Here is a 16,291-nt window from a genome sequence, read left to right on the forward strand (position 1 = left end):
GTAAAATGTATACATGATTTTATATACAATTTATTTGACTTATATTTTATACAAAGTTTTAAATATAGGTTGGAGTTTGAACTCGATTATAATTTTAGGTTCGAGGCTAAGCTCGGCTCGAGTTTGAGTTCAAAATATTTAAATCAAACTCACCTCAAACATAAGCAGGATCGAGCTTGGCTCAGTTCGATGCCACCCCTAGTTGAGATAACCATTGATCATGATCGAATGGCAGATATAGCATTTCGAATATTTCGTACTAAATCCTTTTTCATATTAGATAAGCTCCCAATTGTTATATATTAAGTTAAATAAATATAAAATTTAATTAGTTAATAAAATATTTAAATATTTTATTAAAATAAAAATAATTTATTATTATTTATTTTTAAAAATAATTATTTGGTTATATTATCTCTCTATCTCTCTTAAGAATATGAATTTTAATTGGCTTACTTTACTTGGTTCAAACTTCAACTAGGCTTACTTTATATCTTGTCTCGTTTAACTTTTTTAAAGTGGCTGATTTAATAGCTACGACTCGATCACTTTTATGAATCATGTAAAATTACAAGATTCGGTTCTCTCCAATGTAGAATTTGCCTTCTACCCTCTTCCCTTTTTTTTTTTTTTTTGTCTAATTCTATTGAGAAAAGAAATAATCAACCTGGTTTCATCTCCCTCGCTCTTCTCTTCCGATCTCCACGATTACAAGAAGACGGCTTCCGGCCCTTCTTAAAGAGACTGACGACAAGATCTGTAAATAAAACGGAAACAAGAATTAACTCCCTTGACTGTTAGGTGTTTCTAAATTGAATTCTAGTTTTAAATTGTTGAACGTTTGAACTTTGAACATGTTTTAAATGCTTTACAATATAATTTTTATGTTTTTTCTGAAATGATAATTTTTTGACTCTCAGATATATGTTTACAGTTCTGCTGAGATCATGTCAGTTCAAATTTCTAATACCCATTTGCAGGGTCTAAGAAATTCGTGCTCTTATTTAGAAGCCGAAAAAAAGATCATATCTTTGTGAATAATTTTGACATTTCTTTAAACTGTCCAATGGTCTATGAAATAAACAGAAAGCTGTCTGAAGCTGAATCTCTGAGACAGAGGAGGAGGATATTGATAAATTAGTTATCTTTGAAATGGAAAAGAGAAATTCAAAAAAGAACGTAAGCAATGGGTTCGAGAAGAGAGGATAACGAAGGGGTATTGTGGGAACGCCATTAAACTAGTTGCAGTGTTGATCTCCTTCCGGACAAAAGCATGTGCCCCACTTCTCAAATAATGGACTTCCATCTCTGGCAGCAACAACCGCGCTGAAAAACCCAGCAAAAATAAACAAAAAGGAAAAGGGGAAAACCAGTGCAACGATCTTGACTCCTTTGCTTTCCTATTCTTGAAAATCCATTTTTGTGCACGAATCACTTGTTTCCATCTCTCAGTACAATCTGGAACACTAAGCCGAAAGAAAAAACTGAAGCGCCGTTTTCCCCCGCTACCATCAGGTCGTGATATTGCTAGAGTTGTGCATCTTGGTAATGTAATTTAATGTTACTGCAAATTTCTTTGCTTTAATGCTTGATTGTTGGTTTTTTTCTTTTTTCTGGTTATGTGATAGTATTTTTCTTTGCTTGGATCTGTTTGTCTGCTGGGAATATGTAATAACAATTGGAGAGTCGGATGAACTGATTGTAGGGCTTGTTGATTTGCCTCTACTTTTGTGGGTTTCAGGTTAGATGAAGAAAAATGATGACTTGATGTTATATCACTCTTTTGGGAGGTGCAGTTGTTTCTTCTCAGTTGCTTGTACGATTTCTACTTTTAGACCTTTGGCTGCTTTTCATGTTACTGAGATCTGGTCAATTTAATAGGTACAAATTGTAAAAGTGAAGAATTAGGTGAATTTTTAGAGTGTTTTTGTTCGGAAGTTGCAGAGGACTGTCAATCGGTTCCCAGCTGAGCCCGGTCAGGGCAGGAATTTGAGGGGATTGGTGTTGTGGTATTTCCGCTCACTTCTTACTGCATTCAACAGGGGGGGTGTTGTCGGATTCCAGTGTTTAAAATACCGTCAACCCAAGTCTGCATTCCTCCAGCAGTGTGCAGGAAGGAGATCAAAGTGATGGGTTCTTATTGGTTGATTTTCGTAGCTTTCTCCCTTCTGTATATTTATCTTGGAGAGGCTCAAATGAAACCTGTTTTTATCAATTGTGGTGCAAACTCTAGTGTCGTTGTCGATGATAGAACTTGGTATGGAGACTTATCTTTTCAGAACTTGAGTGTCAGTTTCCCGGGGTCTGTTGCATCAACTGCTTCTGCCAATGGAATCTCTATTTATGAAGATTTATATAAAACTGCTCGAATATTCAATCAGAGTTCCAATTATACCTTCAAAGTTGTCTCTGGAAGTTATTACCTTCGGCTTCATTTCTTTCCATTCCCTTTAGAGAATGTTGATGTGAATGATTCGTTCTTTGATGTAACAGCGAATAATCTCAAACTTCTTACTCAATTTAGTGTGACAAATGAGATTTCTCATAAGAATTCATACTTGCAAAGTGTGGAGAGTAATTCGACCGTTTCCTCTTTGATGAAAGAGTACTTTCTTGATGTGGGAATGGATGGAATTGTGGTTAGGTTTGTTCCCAATAAGGGGTCCTTTGCTTTTGTTAATGCCATTGAGATTATACCTGTTCTGGATAAATTATTCCTGGACTCTATTAGTAAAGTGGGTGGAAGCGGTGGCAACTTTTCTTTGAGTGATAAAGGGATCGAAACCATGTATAGACTGAATGTTGGGACGTCCGAAGTTGAACCTACTCAAGATCAAGATCTGTGGAGAATGTGGGAAAACGATCATCCTTATATGTTTACTGTGGCTGCTAGTGAAGTTTTAAGTAACAAGTCCAACATTAGTTATGCCTCCAATGAGAAGCATTTGGTTGCTCCTCTTTTTGTGTATGAAGATGCAAGGACTATGACTAATGCTGCTGAAGTATCAGAGAAGAGAATTAACATATCATGGAAATTTGAAGTGCATCCCAATTTTGATTACTTAGTCCGGCTACACTTCTGTGAGCTATACTATGATAAACCTGGCCAGAGGATATTCAGGATTTACATAAACAATCGAACTGCTGCTGACAATGTTGATGTGTTTGTAAAGGCTGGAGGGAAGGACAAGGCATTTCACCAAGATTATGTTGATTCAGTGTTGCAGAATGTTGACACTCTCTGGGTTCAACTGGGGCCTGATATTACTGCCGGTGAATCTGGCACTGATGCACTTTTGAATGGGTTGGAGATTTTTAAAGTTAGCAGAAGTGGGAATCTTGCTCATGTTTCAGGAAGATTTGATTCTGAGGGCAAACACTCAAGTGGTAGAAGGGGTATTCTATGGGGGATCATTTGTGGAGCTGTTGTTCTTGTTTGCATCGTTTCTGCTTTATGTGCTTTCTTCTTCTGTTGCAAACAGAAAAGAAAAACAGCTCAAGCAAAAAGTCAGCCTTCAGGTTGGCGTCCACTGTTTCTTCATGCAACACTTGGGAGCACTACAGATGCTCGATCTAAATTTCCCCATAGTGCAAATGGGTCCATGGCTACAACGAGACTTGGCAGGAGATTCACCATTCCAGAGATCAGAACTGCAACTAAAAACTTTGATGAATCACTGATAATTGGCACTGGAGGTTTTGGTAAGGTTTACAAGGGTGAGATTGAAGATGGGACGCTTGTGGCTATCAAGCGTGCCCACCCACAATCCCAGCAAGGGTTGAGGGAATTTGAAACCGAGATAGAGATGCTATCAAAGCTTCGTCACAGGCATCTGGTCTCCATGATTGGCTACTGTGACGAACAGAATGAGATGATCTTAGTCTATGAATATATGGCAAACGGGACTGTAAGGAACCATCTGTTTGGTACTGATCTTCCTGCTCTCTCATGGAAGCAGAGGTTGGATGTGTGTATTGGTTCTGCTCGTGGGCTCCATTATCTTCACACAGGGGCCGAGGGAGGAATAATTCATAGGGATGTTAAGACAACTAACATATTATTGGATGAAAATTTTGTCGCAAAGGTGGCAGACTTTGGCCTATCAAAGACAGGCCCTACACTGGACCAGACCCATGTAAGTACTGCAGTGAAAGGAAGTTTTGGCTACCTTGACCCTGAGTATTTCCGTAGGCAGCAATTAACAGAGAAATCAGATGTTTACTCATTTGGTGTAGTGCTTTTTGAAGTGATTTGTGCACGGCCAGTTATAAACCCCAGCTTGCCCAAAGATCAGATCAACCTTGCTGAGTGGGCTATTAAATGGCAAAGACAGGGATCACTGGAGACCATTGTGGACCCCCAGCTTCAAGGTTCCTACTCTTTGGATTCTTTGAAGAAGTTTGGGGAAATTGCAGAGAAATGCTTGGCTGACGAAGGGAAGAACAGGCCCACTATGGGTGAAGTCTTGTGGCACTTGGAGTATGTGCTACAGCTGCAGGAAGCTTACACATGCAGTAACGACGGAGACTCGTTTACAAGGTCAGAGGTCAAATACACCAATACTCTCCTTGGTGCACCAATGACTGTAATAGAAGAGAGTCGAAGTTCATTAGGTGAGGAGGACTGCATGGTGTCAAAAGGTGATGAGGGTGAATCAGATACTATGACAAGGATTCGTTCAGAGGATGCAACCAGAGGGGTGGATTTTTCACAGGTTGTTCATCCTCAAGGCAGGTGAGTGGCAGAACAGAACTGTATGAGTCAAAGTCCCTCCATATCTGTTATCCATCTTTATAATCTGTAGAGTGTTTTGGAATGTGACTTATCTTTCTATGCGCTTGAAATTTTTTCTCCTGAAAAGCTTTGAAATATTGGGATTGTTCAGTGATATTCATACTCCGTCATCGATGCAGCTCTTAAGATCATTTGTTTGTAATGTGTTTGCTGGGGTTATTTATATTGGAGGGAGGTAGGGGCTCTTGATGGAAGGACCTATTAAATGGTCATAGATTTCTCTCCTTGTATTGATTGACACTTTTCCTCAATGCAGTTTTTATGAATGTACATTATTTTTACAATGGCTCAATTGATGTTTGTGACTTCCTTCTTCAGTTGAATCGATTTAGTTCACATTGAATTAGGAGAAGAGTAGACTGATCCTCTGGCTCTTTAATTGAAGAGGTTTGATATATGTTCTTTGACCCTCATCTCCTCAGGGAAGGTGGAGAGTCCCGTTGTGAGCATCCCTTTCACCTCTAAAACAGTTTGCTTTTGAGAGATTGGGAGGCTTCTACCCTCTCTTCTACATCATGGGATAGGGTCCCCCCTCCCCTCTCTCCTCCACCCGTTTACGAAGAAATAAGGGTGGTAAGGTAAGAAGCTAGACTTGTCCTCTTGTCTTGACCATGACTGGAAGGACGGGGAACTGTCCCCTTGTATCTCCATCAAGATAAGGGAGGAATAAACTAAGAGCAATTCCAATCTAATGTAAACGAGGACGGGTTAAACGAGGACTCGCCCGACACTCTAGAGTGTGAGATGCGGTCCGACACATGGACGTTACATCTAGGGTTAACGTCAGTTCGCCCCGGGGGCTGGATTTGCTTCTTCACTCGTACTCGCCGGGCGCTATTGTTCACCTGGTCTTTTAAGCCCAGGGGAGCACAGGTAAAAAAGTTGATCAAATTCAGAATAACAGTTTGGGGTCTGTAAAATTCTAGTACATCTCTGCAGAGTGCTCGGCATCTGCTCTTCCTCGCAATAATGCCTCCCAAATCTGCTAAATCCAAGGAAGCCCCGTCCGAGAGGCCAATCTTGGGTCGATTCTCTTCTCACCTGAAGATCGGAATTGTATGTTTCGATTTTATCTATTGTTTCTGGGTAGTTATTATACATGAATACCTATGCCTTCAGTGTTTCTCAACCTAGCTAAAATTACATCAGAATTCAGTCATTTTCATGTTCTTTCTGCAGGCTTCTGGGAAGTACAGGCAGGAAGGAAAAACTTACATTGTGCAATCCAGTGGTGGGAAGAAGTAAGCTTCTGAAAGTGGTTTATACGACTCACACAGGCTTTCACCCCTCTCCGAGCAAGTCCAGTATGAATATATGGCTTTTCTTACATCGCTCGAATATTGATTTGGCCTTCTGCCTCCATTGTTATCCTAAATTGTATGTAACACTATCAGACTCGCTATACGGATTAAATTTACTCCGATAGTTTGAAAAAGATCATATCTCAGTCCCCCCGAGATTTTCTTTCTTTCAATCATTCTTTCCTGCTAAATTCTCAACTTTTTCAATAAGAATTTCAAGGCCAAAAATTTTATTTTCTAAATAATAGAAAGCATTCGTTGAAACACATGTATTCATTAGAATAAAGGGATAAATATTAGATTTTGCCCTGCAGGTTGTGGATGGAAGGAAAAAAAAAAAAACCAGTTGTTCGGATCATGGACTAGTTTCCCTGAACTCGACATGTACTAAACCCGATCTGTGGAGTTTTATAGCTGTAATGCCCTTAAAAAAAATGGATGAATGATATATATTTTTAGCAAAACAAAGGTAGAAGCTTCTGCGAGTCACGCTGGTTCATCGTCCCAGCAATAACTTCCCATACTTCAGTGTTCATAATTGAATGTTTTGGGTTGATTTTAAATACATTTAGTCCCACTGCCGCAATGAAAATCGATCCGGATTTCCTTCCGCAGTGGAAGAACTACCTCGCGCATTGATTATAGACCCATCATCATCTACAGAATTGTATCCATTCTTCTTCGGATTAATTGTAGCAGGAGGAGGTAGCCACTGCAAGAGAGGGAAGACAAGAATATTTCATGGGAAAATGCAACGTGTTCTGCAGTACATCTGCACCTCGGCTCATGCACGCAGTTTGAACTCAATAAAATGGACGACATGCCATAAGAAGCAGCATGATTTCTGAATTGTCTCTGAACGGCTAACTTTCCAAACTATAATACGATCATGTACCGGCATATAGCTCTCATTTGCGAAAGAGATCGGAATGATTTGATCAGTTTCAGCTTTAACTAACGAAGATATCCTATATTCGTATTTAGATTTGGAGATAGTAAAAGTACTGGAAATTGATTAGCAACTTCAATCATTAAGGTTTCGGGACCATGAACAGATAGATCAGCTAAGGCCTTTCCTTCTGTTCCGAAAGTTCAAACAGGATAATCTTTCAGTTAGGATAGTACTTTCGGATTTTCCTTCATCCCCATTTTTTCTCAGTTCGATATTTGAAATCAGCACCATTCAGATAATGTGTAATCTACATCAATTCCGAAGTATTCTCTCTAATGGCCAATATAAATTCGGGCAGTCTTTCCTGTTTCCACACCACTGAATCGACTCTTCGTCTCCCCAAAAATGGCTGCTTTGAGACTTCTCTTCCTTTTCTCCCTTTCTCTCCTCGCCGTCTCCGCCTCTTCCAGGTCCCTTACAGCCTCTTCGCCCTCCGCAACCAAATCCCGAAATGTCACGTACGTCTGCGACACAGCTAGGTACCTCGGCCTGGGACTCAATATGAACGATTACTCCTTCTGCAACAAATCTCTTCCGTTCTCTCTCCGAGCCAAGGACTTGGTCGATCAGATGACACTCGAAGAAAAGGCCCTGCAGCTAGGCAACACGGCTTTCGGAGTAGCCAGGCTTGGCCTTCTTTCCTACGAGTGGTGGTCTGAGGCTCTTCATGGCGTCTCCAACGTCGGCCCCGGAACTCGTTTCGATAAAAACATCGTTCCCGGTGCAACCAGCTTCCCCACACCCATCCTCTCCGCTGCTGCATTTAACGAGAAGCTGTGGAAAACCATCGGCCAGGTAACAGTCGATGACGGATATTTTACATTCACTGTGACATTTGTTTCCTCCATTAATAGTCCTCATTCCATAATGCCGCCGTTCTTCCTATACTGCAGGTTGTCTCTACAGAAGCGAGGGCCATGTTCAATCTTGGCATGGCTGGACTGACGTACTGGAGCCCTAACATTAACGTGGTGAGAGACCCCAGATGGGGAAGAGCCATAGAGACACCAGGAGAAGACCCATATGTGGTGGGCAGATACGCAGTAAACTACGTCCGAGGCTTGCAGGATGTCGGGGGCTACGAGAACGTCGACGACTTGAACTCGAGACCCCTAAAGGTCTCCTCTTGCTGCAAGCATTACGCTGCTTATGATGTCGATGCCTGGATGCAGGTGGATCGTTACCATTTCGATGCCAGAGTACGTAATTTCTCCGCAAGTCTTTCCTTTCTCTGCTACTAAACTACAGTTCATCAATGGAATCAGAGACTGATTTTTAATTACGCAGGTTAGCGAGCAAGACATGGTGGAGACCTTCCTGCGTCCTTTTGAAATGTGTGTCAAGGACGGTGATGTTAGCTCTGTGATGTGTTCTTACAACAAAATCAATGGCGTCCCGGCTTGTGCAGATAACAGACTTCTTTCTGAGAAGATAAGAGGAGAATGGGATCTTCATGGTTACATCGTCTCCGACTGTGATTCCATCGAAGTCATGCTCCATGGCCACAAATGGCTCGGCGATGTACCAGAGGATGCAATTTCGCAAGCACTCGAAGCTGGTTTATCTAAATTCACTCAAATCCATTATTAGACTTCGTTTATAAAATCTATTTGTTAAAACGACTAACTGCTTCATTATCAAATCTTTTACAGGTTTGGATTTGGACTGTGGCAGCTTCTATCCGAACACAGCCGTCTCTGCAGTGGAGAGTGGAAGAGTCAAGGAAGAAGAGGTCGATAAGGCCCTGAAAAATCTCTACGTAGTCCTGATGAGGCTCGGGTTCTTCGATGGAAGCGTCGGCAACTACGAGTCGCTGGGGAAGGACGATGTTTGCAGCAAAGAGAGCATCGAGCTCGCAGCACAAGCAGCAAAAGAAGGAATCGTTCTTCTCAAGAACAACGAAACACTGCCACTGGACCTGAAGAAACTGAAAAAGATCGCCCTGGTTGGCCCTCACGCAAATGCAACCGACGCTATGATCGGAAACTATGCCGGTATCCCTTGCCACGTAGTCTCCCCTCTTGATGCTTTCTCCCAGATCGTAACTGTAGATTATCAGATGGGTTGCGAAGACGTGCATTGTCGCACTGAGAGACTGATTTACCAGGCAGCCATGGCTGCGAAGCACGCGGACGCTACCATCATTTTTGCCGGTTTGGATTTGAGCGTAGAGGCCGAGAGCTTAGATCGGACTGATCTTTGGCTTCCGGGTTACCAGAACCAACTCATCTCGGAGGTTGCTGCTAGTGCCGCTGGCCCTGTTGTGCTTGTGATTTTCACCGCTGGCGGAATCGACATTTCTGCCATTCACAACAATCCTAAGATTGCTGCTATTGTTTGGGCCGGTTATCCTGGTGAACAAGGAGGCAATGCCGTAGCTGATGTCGTTTTCGGCAACTATAATCCAGGTCAATTTAATTCTTGCTCTTCGTTCTGAAATTTTAGCTTTTTAATTCATTGCTCATGGATTTTAGATCATTTGCAGGCGGGAGACTGCCTCTTACCTGGTACTACGGCAATTACACTGATGAGCTTCCGATGACATCCATGCAACTGAGACCAGACGACGAGCTGGGTTACCCAGGAAGAACTTACAAGTTTTTCAACGGCTCTGTGGTCTACCCATTTGGTTATGGTCTCAGCTACACCACTTTTGCTTACACCCTAAACTCTGCAACTAGATCCTACCGAACAAAACTGAGTTCGCGTCAACACTGCGTTGCCATGAACCATACCGACGAGGCCATCGTCCGACCATGCCCAGCCATGCGAATTGATGACTTGAGCTGCAACGACTCGATTGAATTCGAGATCGAGGTCGCGAATACAGGAAAGGTAGACGGCCCTCATGTCCTGCTCGTCTACTCCGTCCCTCCGGCAGGCCTCTTGTTTGCTCCGGCGAAGCAGGTGGTTGGGTTTGAGAGGGTGTTTGTGCCAGCCGGTGGCAGCGTAAAGACCAGCTTCAGCTTGAATATTTGCAAGAGCTTGAGCGTCGTGAAGAATTCTGGGTACATTGTTCTCCCATCTGGCGAACACACCATCGTTGTTGGTGATGGAGAACAGTCCATCTCCTTCCCAGTGCAAGTTATTTATGAGTAGAGGTTTTTCTTTCTTAGTTTTATAGCAAAACAACTAGTATGGATCATGAGATGAAGAGATGTTACATGGTAGAAGCAGAATAAATAGAAAACCTCTTTCTATTTCTCTTCACAATTTCTCTTGTAATAAATCAATCCCTTCTATTTCAAAAGAAGCAAGCAGCTAGCAGTATCCACAGTTGTTTCTGTCATAATATACATAAACGAGAGAGAAGATGATAAGGACAGAGAGGGTGAGAAAAGAGGATCTTTAAGATCTAATAATTTACAAGAAGCAAATATGTTTCTGTCATAATATACATAAGCGAGAGAGAAGATGATAATTTACAAGAAGCAAATACAGAGTAAACACTGTACATCCCTACTGAGACAAAGCACTTGTGTTGAAGACAAGGAGGGCACCTCCTAAGAGAAGACCAGCAAGAGTAACTGCCCAAATCAAGAGCCCTGTGGTTCCTGCATTAACCCATCAAAGAAGTTCAGAAAATAGTTCGGTAACTTCATCTTCAGTGGAGAATTTTTACCTCCTACATAGACATCACCACTGGGTGACCATTCATCAGGTGAGTAAATAGGACTGTAGATCAAAGAAACAGGATTACCCTTTCAGAAAAATACTATCAAAACCCATAGTAATTATTGAACAAAGGTTCATCTCCCCAGTAAGAGAGCTGTTTGAAGTTTGAGGGCTTTTTACCTGTATCCATCAACATTGGCACCATATTTGTTTACAAATTGGTATACACCCTTCCCCTGCATCATCAATTACAAAATCAAACCCATTAAACACCGGAAAGGAATCATCATTTCTCATTATTGAAGATGTAGATGAAAAGATGAGAACCTTGCCCTTCCTTCCTGATGCATCAAGACCCTCTTTCAAGGACATGCCTCCCCCAGGTCCTGAAAGAGGAAGTTCATATTCCCATTTCAGTGATCACCAAAACACAAACAGAAAAAGCAGGATTTGCACCCTAAACCCTAAACCCAGGTCCTGAAAGAGGAAGTTCATATTCCCATTTCAGTGATCACCAAAACACAAACAGAAAAAGCAGGATTTGCACCCTAAACCCTAAACCCAGGTCCTGAAAGAGGAAGTTCATATTCCCATTTCAGTGATCACCAAAACACAAACAGAAAAAGCAGGATTTGCATAACTATCGTGAAGATCTAAAACAAAAAAAAACAAAAAAGAAAAAAAAAAGAAAAAAAAAAAGAAAAACCCATTTCAGGAATCACCAAAACTTGAAATGAAAATTAGGCTTTGTATGGATCTAGAACTAGAGATAAAAAAAAAAAAGGGAGCAGTATCGCATTGGCAGCAATCAGGATTGGACTCCATAATCGTCGCTGAGTGCAGAACTAAATAATCCCCCACATAAAGGATTAAAAACTAAGCTTTAGTTCAAAACCCCCATTTTATTTCACTTCTGAAGGGAGTACTATCACTGACCGTAAGGTTGTGAAGTCTTGATCTTCTTCTTGCCACCACTGGCCTCGATCTTAAAAGAAGAGGGTCTTGCCAGGGAAGGCAAGCCTCTGACGACGAACTTCTCTGACAAGGGAGAGGGCTTGAGAGTCAAGGACGACATGACAGAGGCTGCCATTTCTGCTCCGCCGAACACCCAATTAGCTCTTCTCCTTCCTTACTCTCTGTGATCTCAGCTGCCAGCAGAAAGGCAATGGAAGAATGCCAATTAGACCAGAAGAGTCGATGTCCGCCTGACAAGTGGCAGTAAATATGCGGGTAAAACTAGATAGGGAGCGCCTCTTTATCCTTGCTTCCCGTAATATTTTTCGCACCAAATGACTTTTTCGTGTCGGATAACTTTCTCTTTCTAAATTATATTTAATGTACAAATAATAATGCTCCAATAATGTAGTATATGACCATTTGTTATGTACTAATGCAACATTAACTTAAATTACTTGGTTAGATGATGATCCAAAGGAAATTGTCACTTAGATGCCTCCTAAACGCCACACTAGCAAAAGGAGGTGGCACTGACAATTGGAGTTATAGAAAAACTCTACCAAAAACAAGATGTAGCACTATGGATAAGGTGAAGTGTCATACTCTCCTCTGGGACCCATGCGACGACTTTCCCTTCTTCGGCACTTCCCTCTCTTTCCCTCATCCCTCAAATCTCATAAACGAAGTCTCGGCCTTCGTCGACGGCCGGATCAATTGGAAAGAAACCCCGAATACTCACGTTAGGTCAATTCTCAATCCAAAGGGGGTTAAAGGTTCATAGGTCTCTTAATTATTTTTTCAAATTAATAAAATATAAAAAATTAAGGTATTTTATTCAAATCTGATAAATAAATAAAAAATTAAGGGACTCAAGTTCATACTCCTCTTTCCTCTTCAAAAGAAGGGTGATGTTTAAAAATGTCTTTTTATTTATAAGCCAGTCATTAATTCAACTATATTTACAAAAATACCATTACCTCTACTTTATCATTAACAATGATAAAACAAAAAAAAAATCTAAAATAAACTTAAAACATCAATAAAGGAGAGAAAATTTTAAAATAAGAAAAAAAAATTAAATTATTTAATTTAAGCTTAATTTTTAGATTATAAATATATATTTAACTTAGATGGAACTTATTTTATAGGGGTGGCATCATATATATATGTTCAAGTTTAGTTTGATCTGAATATTTTAAACTCGAGTTCGAGTTTAGCCTCGAACCAAAAATTAAAATTGAATTAGAGACCAAATTTTTTAACTAAGTTTGAATCTGAACTCAAGTCGGGTTCTAGCTCTAACTTATATTTAAAATTTTTAAAAAATTATAAAAATAAATATTATAATTAATTGAAAAGTATCACATAAGAATCCAAGATATTGCAATAGAGCATACAAACAACTTCGTCAATAATGTATATTACAAACAATAACATTAGATGTCGAATGACCAAAAAGGCTAAACCATCAATGGTCTTTGAGGTTTGAAATAACTAAGAGTAACTATTAATCAACTACAGAGAGAATTAACGAGAGTAATTAAAATAAAAGGTATTTTTGTAAAAAAAAATTATACTAATTAGTCCGTTCATGAGCTAACAAATCAAGTTTGGGATATTTTGAATTTTAAATTTTATTTCAAGTTTAAACTCGAATTGAGTTCAAATAACAGTTGAACTGAACTAGGTTTTTTTAGCGAGTTTAAACGGTTTAGGAACCAAATGGGCCGATCCATAAACCCGTATTCCGTAAATTTCTTGGCGTCAGACTCTGTTTTCTTCTCGTTTAACCCGAAAATTCCAGAAAAGTCCAGAGAAGAGACTGTAGATGGCAATTTGCTTTCTGTAGTTTTCTGCGGTCTTCGTCCAGAACATTCTTTCTCACAGGAAAGGACTCGAAGGCTCCAGATTTTGTTTGAAAGCCGCGCGCATCTTCGCCTATAAATTCTCTGAAGCTGTAGCGCTTCTCCTCATCGAAAGGTTTCGTGAATCTATATTCAGCGCGCTACTTCAACAAATCGACCCATCGTTTATCTTTCTTTGCAGTCAATCAGCTTTTAAGAGGAGTTGTAGAGAGAAATGTCGATTATTCCAAGCTTCTTCGGCAGGCGATCTAACGTGTTCGACCCCTTCTCCCTAGATGTCTGGGACCCATTCGACGGTTTCCCTTTCACAAATTCCATCTCCGCTCCTCGTCCCTCTGATCTCGCCAACGATGTCTCTGCCTTCGCCGGCGGCCGGATCGATTGGAAAGAAACCCCGGAAGCCCACGTCTTCAAAGCCGATCTGCCGGGCCTCAAGAAGGAAGAAGTAAAGGTGGAGGTTGAAGACGGGAGAGTTCTTCAGATTAGCGGAGAGAGGAACCGAGAGGCAGAGGAGAAGAACGATAAGTGGCACCGCGTGGAGAGGAGCAGCGGCAAGTTTCTGCGGCGATTCAGGTTGCCAGAAAACGCAAAGGTGGATCAGGTGAAGGCGGCGATGGAGAACGGAGTGCTCACTGTCACGATGCCTAAAGAAGAAACCCCCAAGCCTGAAGTGAAAGCCATTGAAATCTCTGGCTAAGCTTTTTATGTACATGATTAGTTTGTTTCAAATAAAAAACTGTAGTTGATTTTGTTTTTCATTCATCCTCTGATACACGATCATGTGATGCTGTTCGAGCTCGGTGATCTCTGTGCTCCTGTAAGTTTACTGTATTATCCAGTTTTTAATAAAAATAAATAACAAAACTACCCAATTTGACCGATTAACGAAAGTCTGCTTTCACTACTCACATAGCGACATGTCATCATGCCACGCCGACATGGTAATTTGATGACATACCGTTAGACCTTTTAAGGTGTTGACGTGGCATGATGGCGTGTGGGCATTGGTCCTTTATCTCTCAGCACTCCCCATGTTGGGGTGAGAGTACACCACGAATTCTCAACTTATGTATAATATTTTTTTATAAAATAACACATAATCTAATATGCTTTTATCTTCTACCGCTCTGTATCGGGGCGGTTAGTCAACTTAACTTGAAATCCGATACGAAGATTCTTTATCAGTTGAAGTTGTTAGTGAAGTGGCATAATTTCGAGATATTATATCGACTTTTATGTAGAATGATAAATGATGGTTATATTTTATTACTTTTGAGCATGTGTCGTTCATTTGTTTATTTGCAACAAAATATTTTCTTTGTGCTTTTTGGAGGATATGCTAAACTTGTAACTTGATGATTTTAATATTAAAGGCACGAACTCGTTATTTGAATAATCTTTCTTTTAGGTTATTAATAAAGTTATATATGTATTTATTTATTATTTTTGTTTAATTTTATTACTATTTCATATCTGGTAAATGAAATATAATTAAAGTATGTATTTGATTAATTAATTACTTTTAATTTTGTGAAAATATATTATTAATTAATATCATATAAAAAATCTATCTTATGTTATTAATATAATACTTTTTTATTTATTAATCATATTTATTTTTTATTTACTCTATTGTATTATTGATTTAATAGTGGTAATTAAAATATTGTTAACTCAAGTATTTGGTTTAATTAACTCATTTTTATAATTAATAAAATCAATGATTTTAAATTTCGAAGATGAAGATCGGGTAGATGCATGAGATGAAGATGAAGATCAAATTTTCAGTTTGTTGACTAACCCCCCCATAGGGCACACTCCGTCTTTTGTAGGTAGTATATTGATCAGCATTGCTCCGAAATGTCTACCTCCACCATCGTCCCTCTACATGACAACGATTACTATATGACATTAATGGGGGGGGGGGGGGGGTTAGTCAACAAACTGGAAATTTGATCTTTATCTCATGCATTTACATGATCTTCATCTTCGAAATGGGTGTTCGTGTGGACAAGTTCATGTCTACTGGAAAACAATTTCCAGTGTTAGTGCCCCCAAATGAGGAAAACACAAAAACTAAAATAATTAGTATCTTGTAAAGTATACTTAATTAAAATATAATACTTAAATATCAAATTAGGTAAAATAAACATTATTACTACACGAATAACTAATTTAATGTATAACTAAAATATATTAATGTACTAATTAATTTAATTATATATTATATTAGTTAAAGATTTCTGTTTATTGTACATTAATATTGTAATTACGTGAGTCAATTAACTGTGCACGTGATTAATCATAAAAAATAAATAAATAACTCTAAAAATAAAATAAACGAATATAATACATTTAAGTTATTAATTTATTGATAATATATGGTGTTCTTTAACATAAAAAGTCATGATTAAACAGGAAAAATCTATCAAATACTAACTTTAACACACTATATATTTTTACATATTAGTAATTAAAAATATTTTTCCATTAAATATAAAACCTTTGATTTTATTAATTATAAAAATAAATTAATTAAACCAAGTGTTTGAGTTAACAATAATTTAATTAACACTATTAAATCACTAATACAATAGAGTAAATGGGGAAATCGAAATCAAAATCAAAATTGAAATGGGGAAATCGAAATCGAAATGGGGAAATCAAACAAAATCGGAAGGTATTTTGGGGAAAAGGAGAATAGCGAGAGAGAGAAGGGAGTAAGAGGCTGAAAGGGAGAAGAGAGAGAAGAAAGGGAGGTCGAGAGGGAGAAGAGAGAGAAGAGAGGGAGGCACGGAGATGAGAG

At 39.4% G+C, this 16,291-nt stretch overlaps 4 protein-coding genes across 5 annotated transcripts; 3 read left to right on the top strand and 1 right to left on the bottom strand.

Moving 5' to 3' along the window:
* Positions 1-1,305: 1,305 nt before the first annotated feature.
* On the top strand, positions 1,306-4,891 carry LOC137952796 (probable receptor-like protein kinase At1g30570). 2 transcript variants are annotated; one of them, XM_068799865.1, is made up of 3 exons: positions 1,306-1,545; positions 1,742-1,790; positions 1,882-4,891. In XM_068799865.1, the coding sequence occupies exon 3, from the start codon at positions 2,130-2,132 to the stop codon at positions 4,737-4,739; it is 2,610 nt and encodes an 869-aa protein (XP_068655966.1). In that variant the 5' UTR covers positions 1,306-1,545; positions 1,742-1,790; positions 1,882-2,129; the 3' UTR covers positions 4,740-4,891. The 2 variants fall into 2 exon arrangements, with proteins under 2 accessions (XP_068655966.1, XP_068655967.1); XM_068799866.1 differs by having other exon boundaries at positions 1,742-4,891.
* Positions 4,892-7,510: 2,619 nt separating this feature from the next.
* LOC137952705 (beta-xylosidase/alpha-L-arabinofuranosidase 1-like) lies at positions 7,511-10,147 on the top strand. The gene is made up of 5 exons (XM_068799766.1): positions 7,511-7,843; positions 7,942-8,247; positions 8,336-8,606; positions 8,701-9,456; positions 9,534-10,147. Exons 1-5 carry the CDS (start codon positions 7,550-7,552, stop codon positions 10,145-10,147), a joined length of 2,241 nt encoding a protein of 746 aa, XP_068655867.1. The 5' UTR covers positions 7,511-7,549.
* A 142-nt stretch (positions 10,148-10,289) lies between these two features.
* LOC137953915 (photosystem II 10 kDa polypeptide, chloroplastic-like) lies at positions 10,290-11,851 on the bottom strand. Its single transcript, XM_068801468.1, has 5 exons — positions 11,600-11,851; positions 10,991-11,049; positions 10,844-10,899; positions 10,671-10,723; positions 10,290-10,602 (listed from the first exon to the last, which is right to left on the bottom strand). Exons 1-5 carry the CDS (start codon positions 11,751-11,753, stop codon positions 10,508-10,510), a joined length of 417 nt encoding a protein of 138 aa, XP_068657569.1. The 5' UTR covers positions 11,754-11,851; the 3' UTR covers positions 10,290-10,507.
* A 1,692-nt stretch (positions 11,852-13,543) lies between these two features.
* On the top strand, positions 13,544-14,243 carry LOC137952858 (17.3 kDa class I heat shock protein-like). Its single transcript, XM_068799945.1, has one exon. It carries the CDS (start codon positions 13,700-13,702, stop codon positions 14,180-14,182), a length of 483 nt encoding a protein of 160 aa, XP_068656046.1. The 5' UTR covers positions 13,544-13,699; the 3' UTR covers positions 14,183-14,243.
* Positions 14,244-16,291: the final 2,048 nt, after the last annotated feature.

The sequence above is a fragment of the Aristolochia californica genome, unplaced genomic scaffold (genome assembly GCF_029961685.1).
Source record: "Aristolochia californica isolate CCGP_79_NKW_82.1479 unplaced genomic scaffold, dmAriCali1.0.hap1 SCAF_16, whole genome shotgun sequence".
NCBI lineage: Eukaryota > Viridiplantae > Streptophyta > Magnoliopsida > Piperales > Aristolochiaceae > Aristolochia > Aristolochia californica.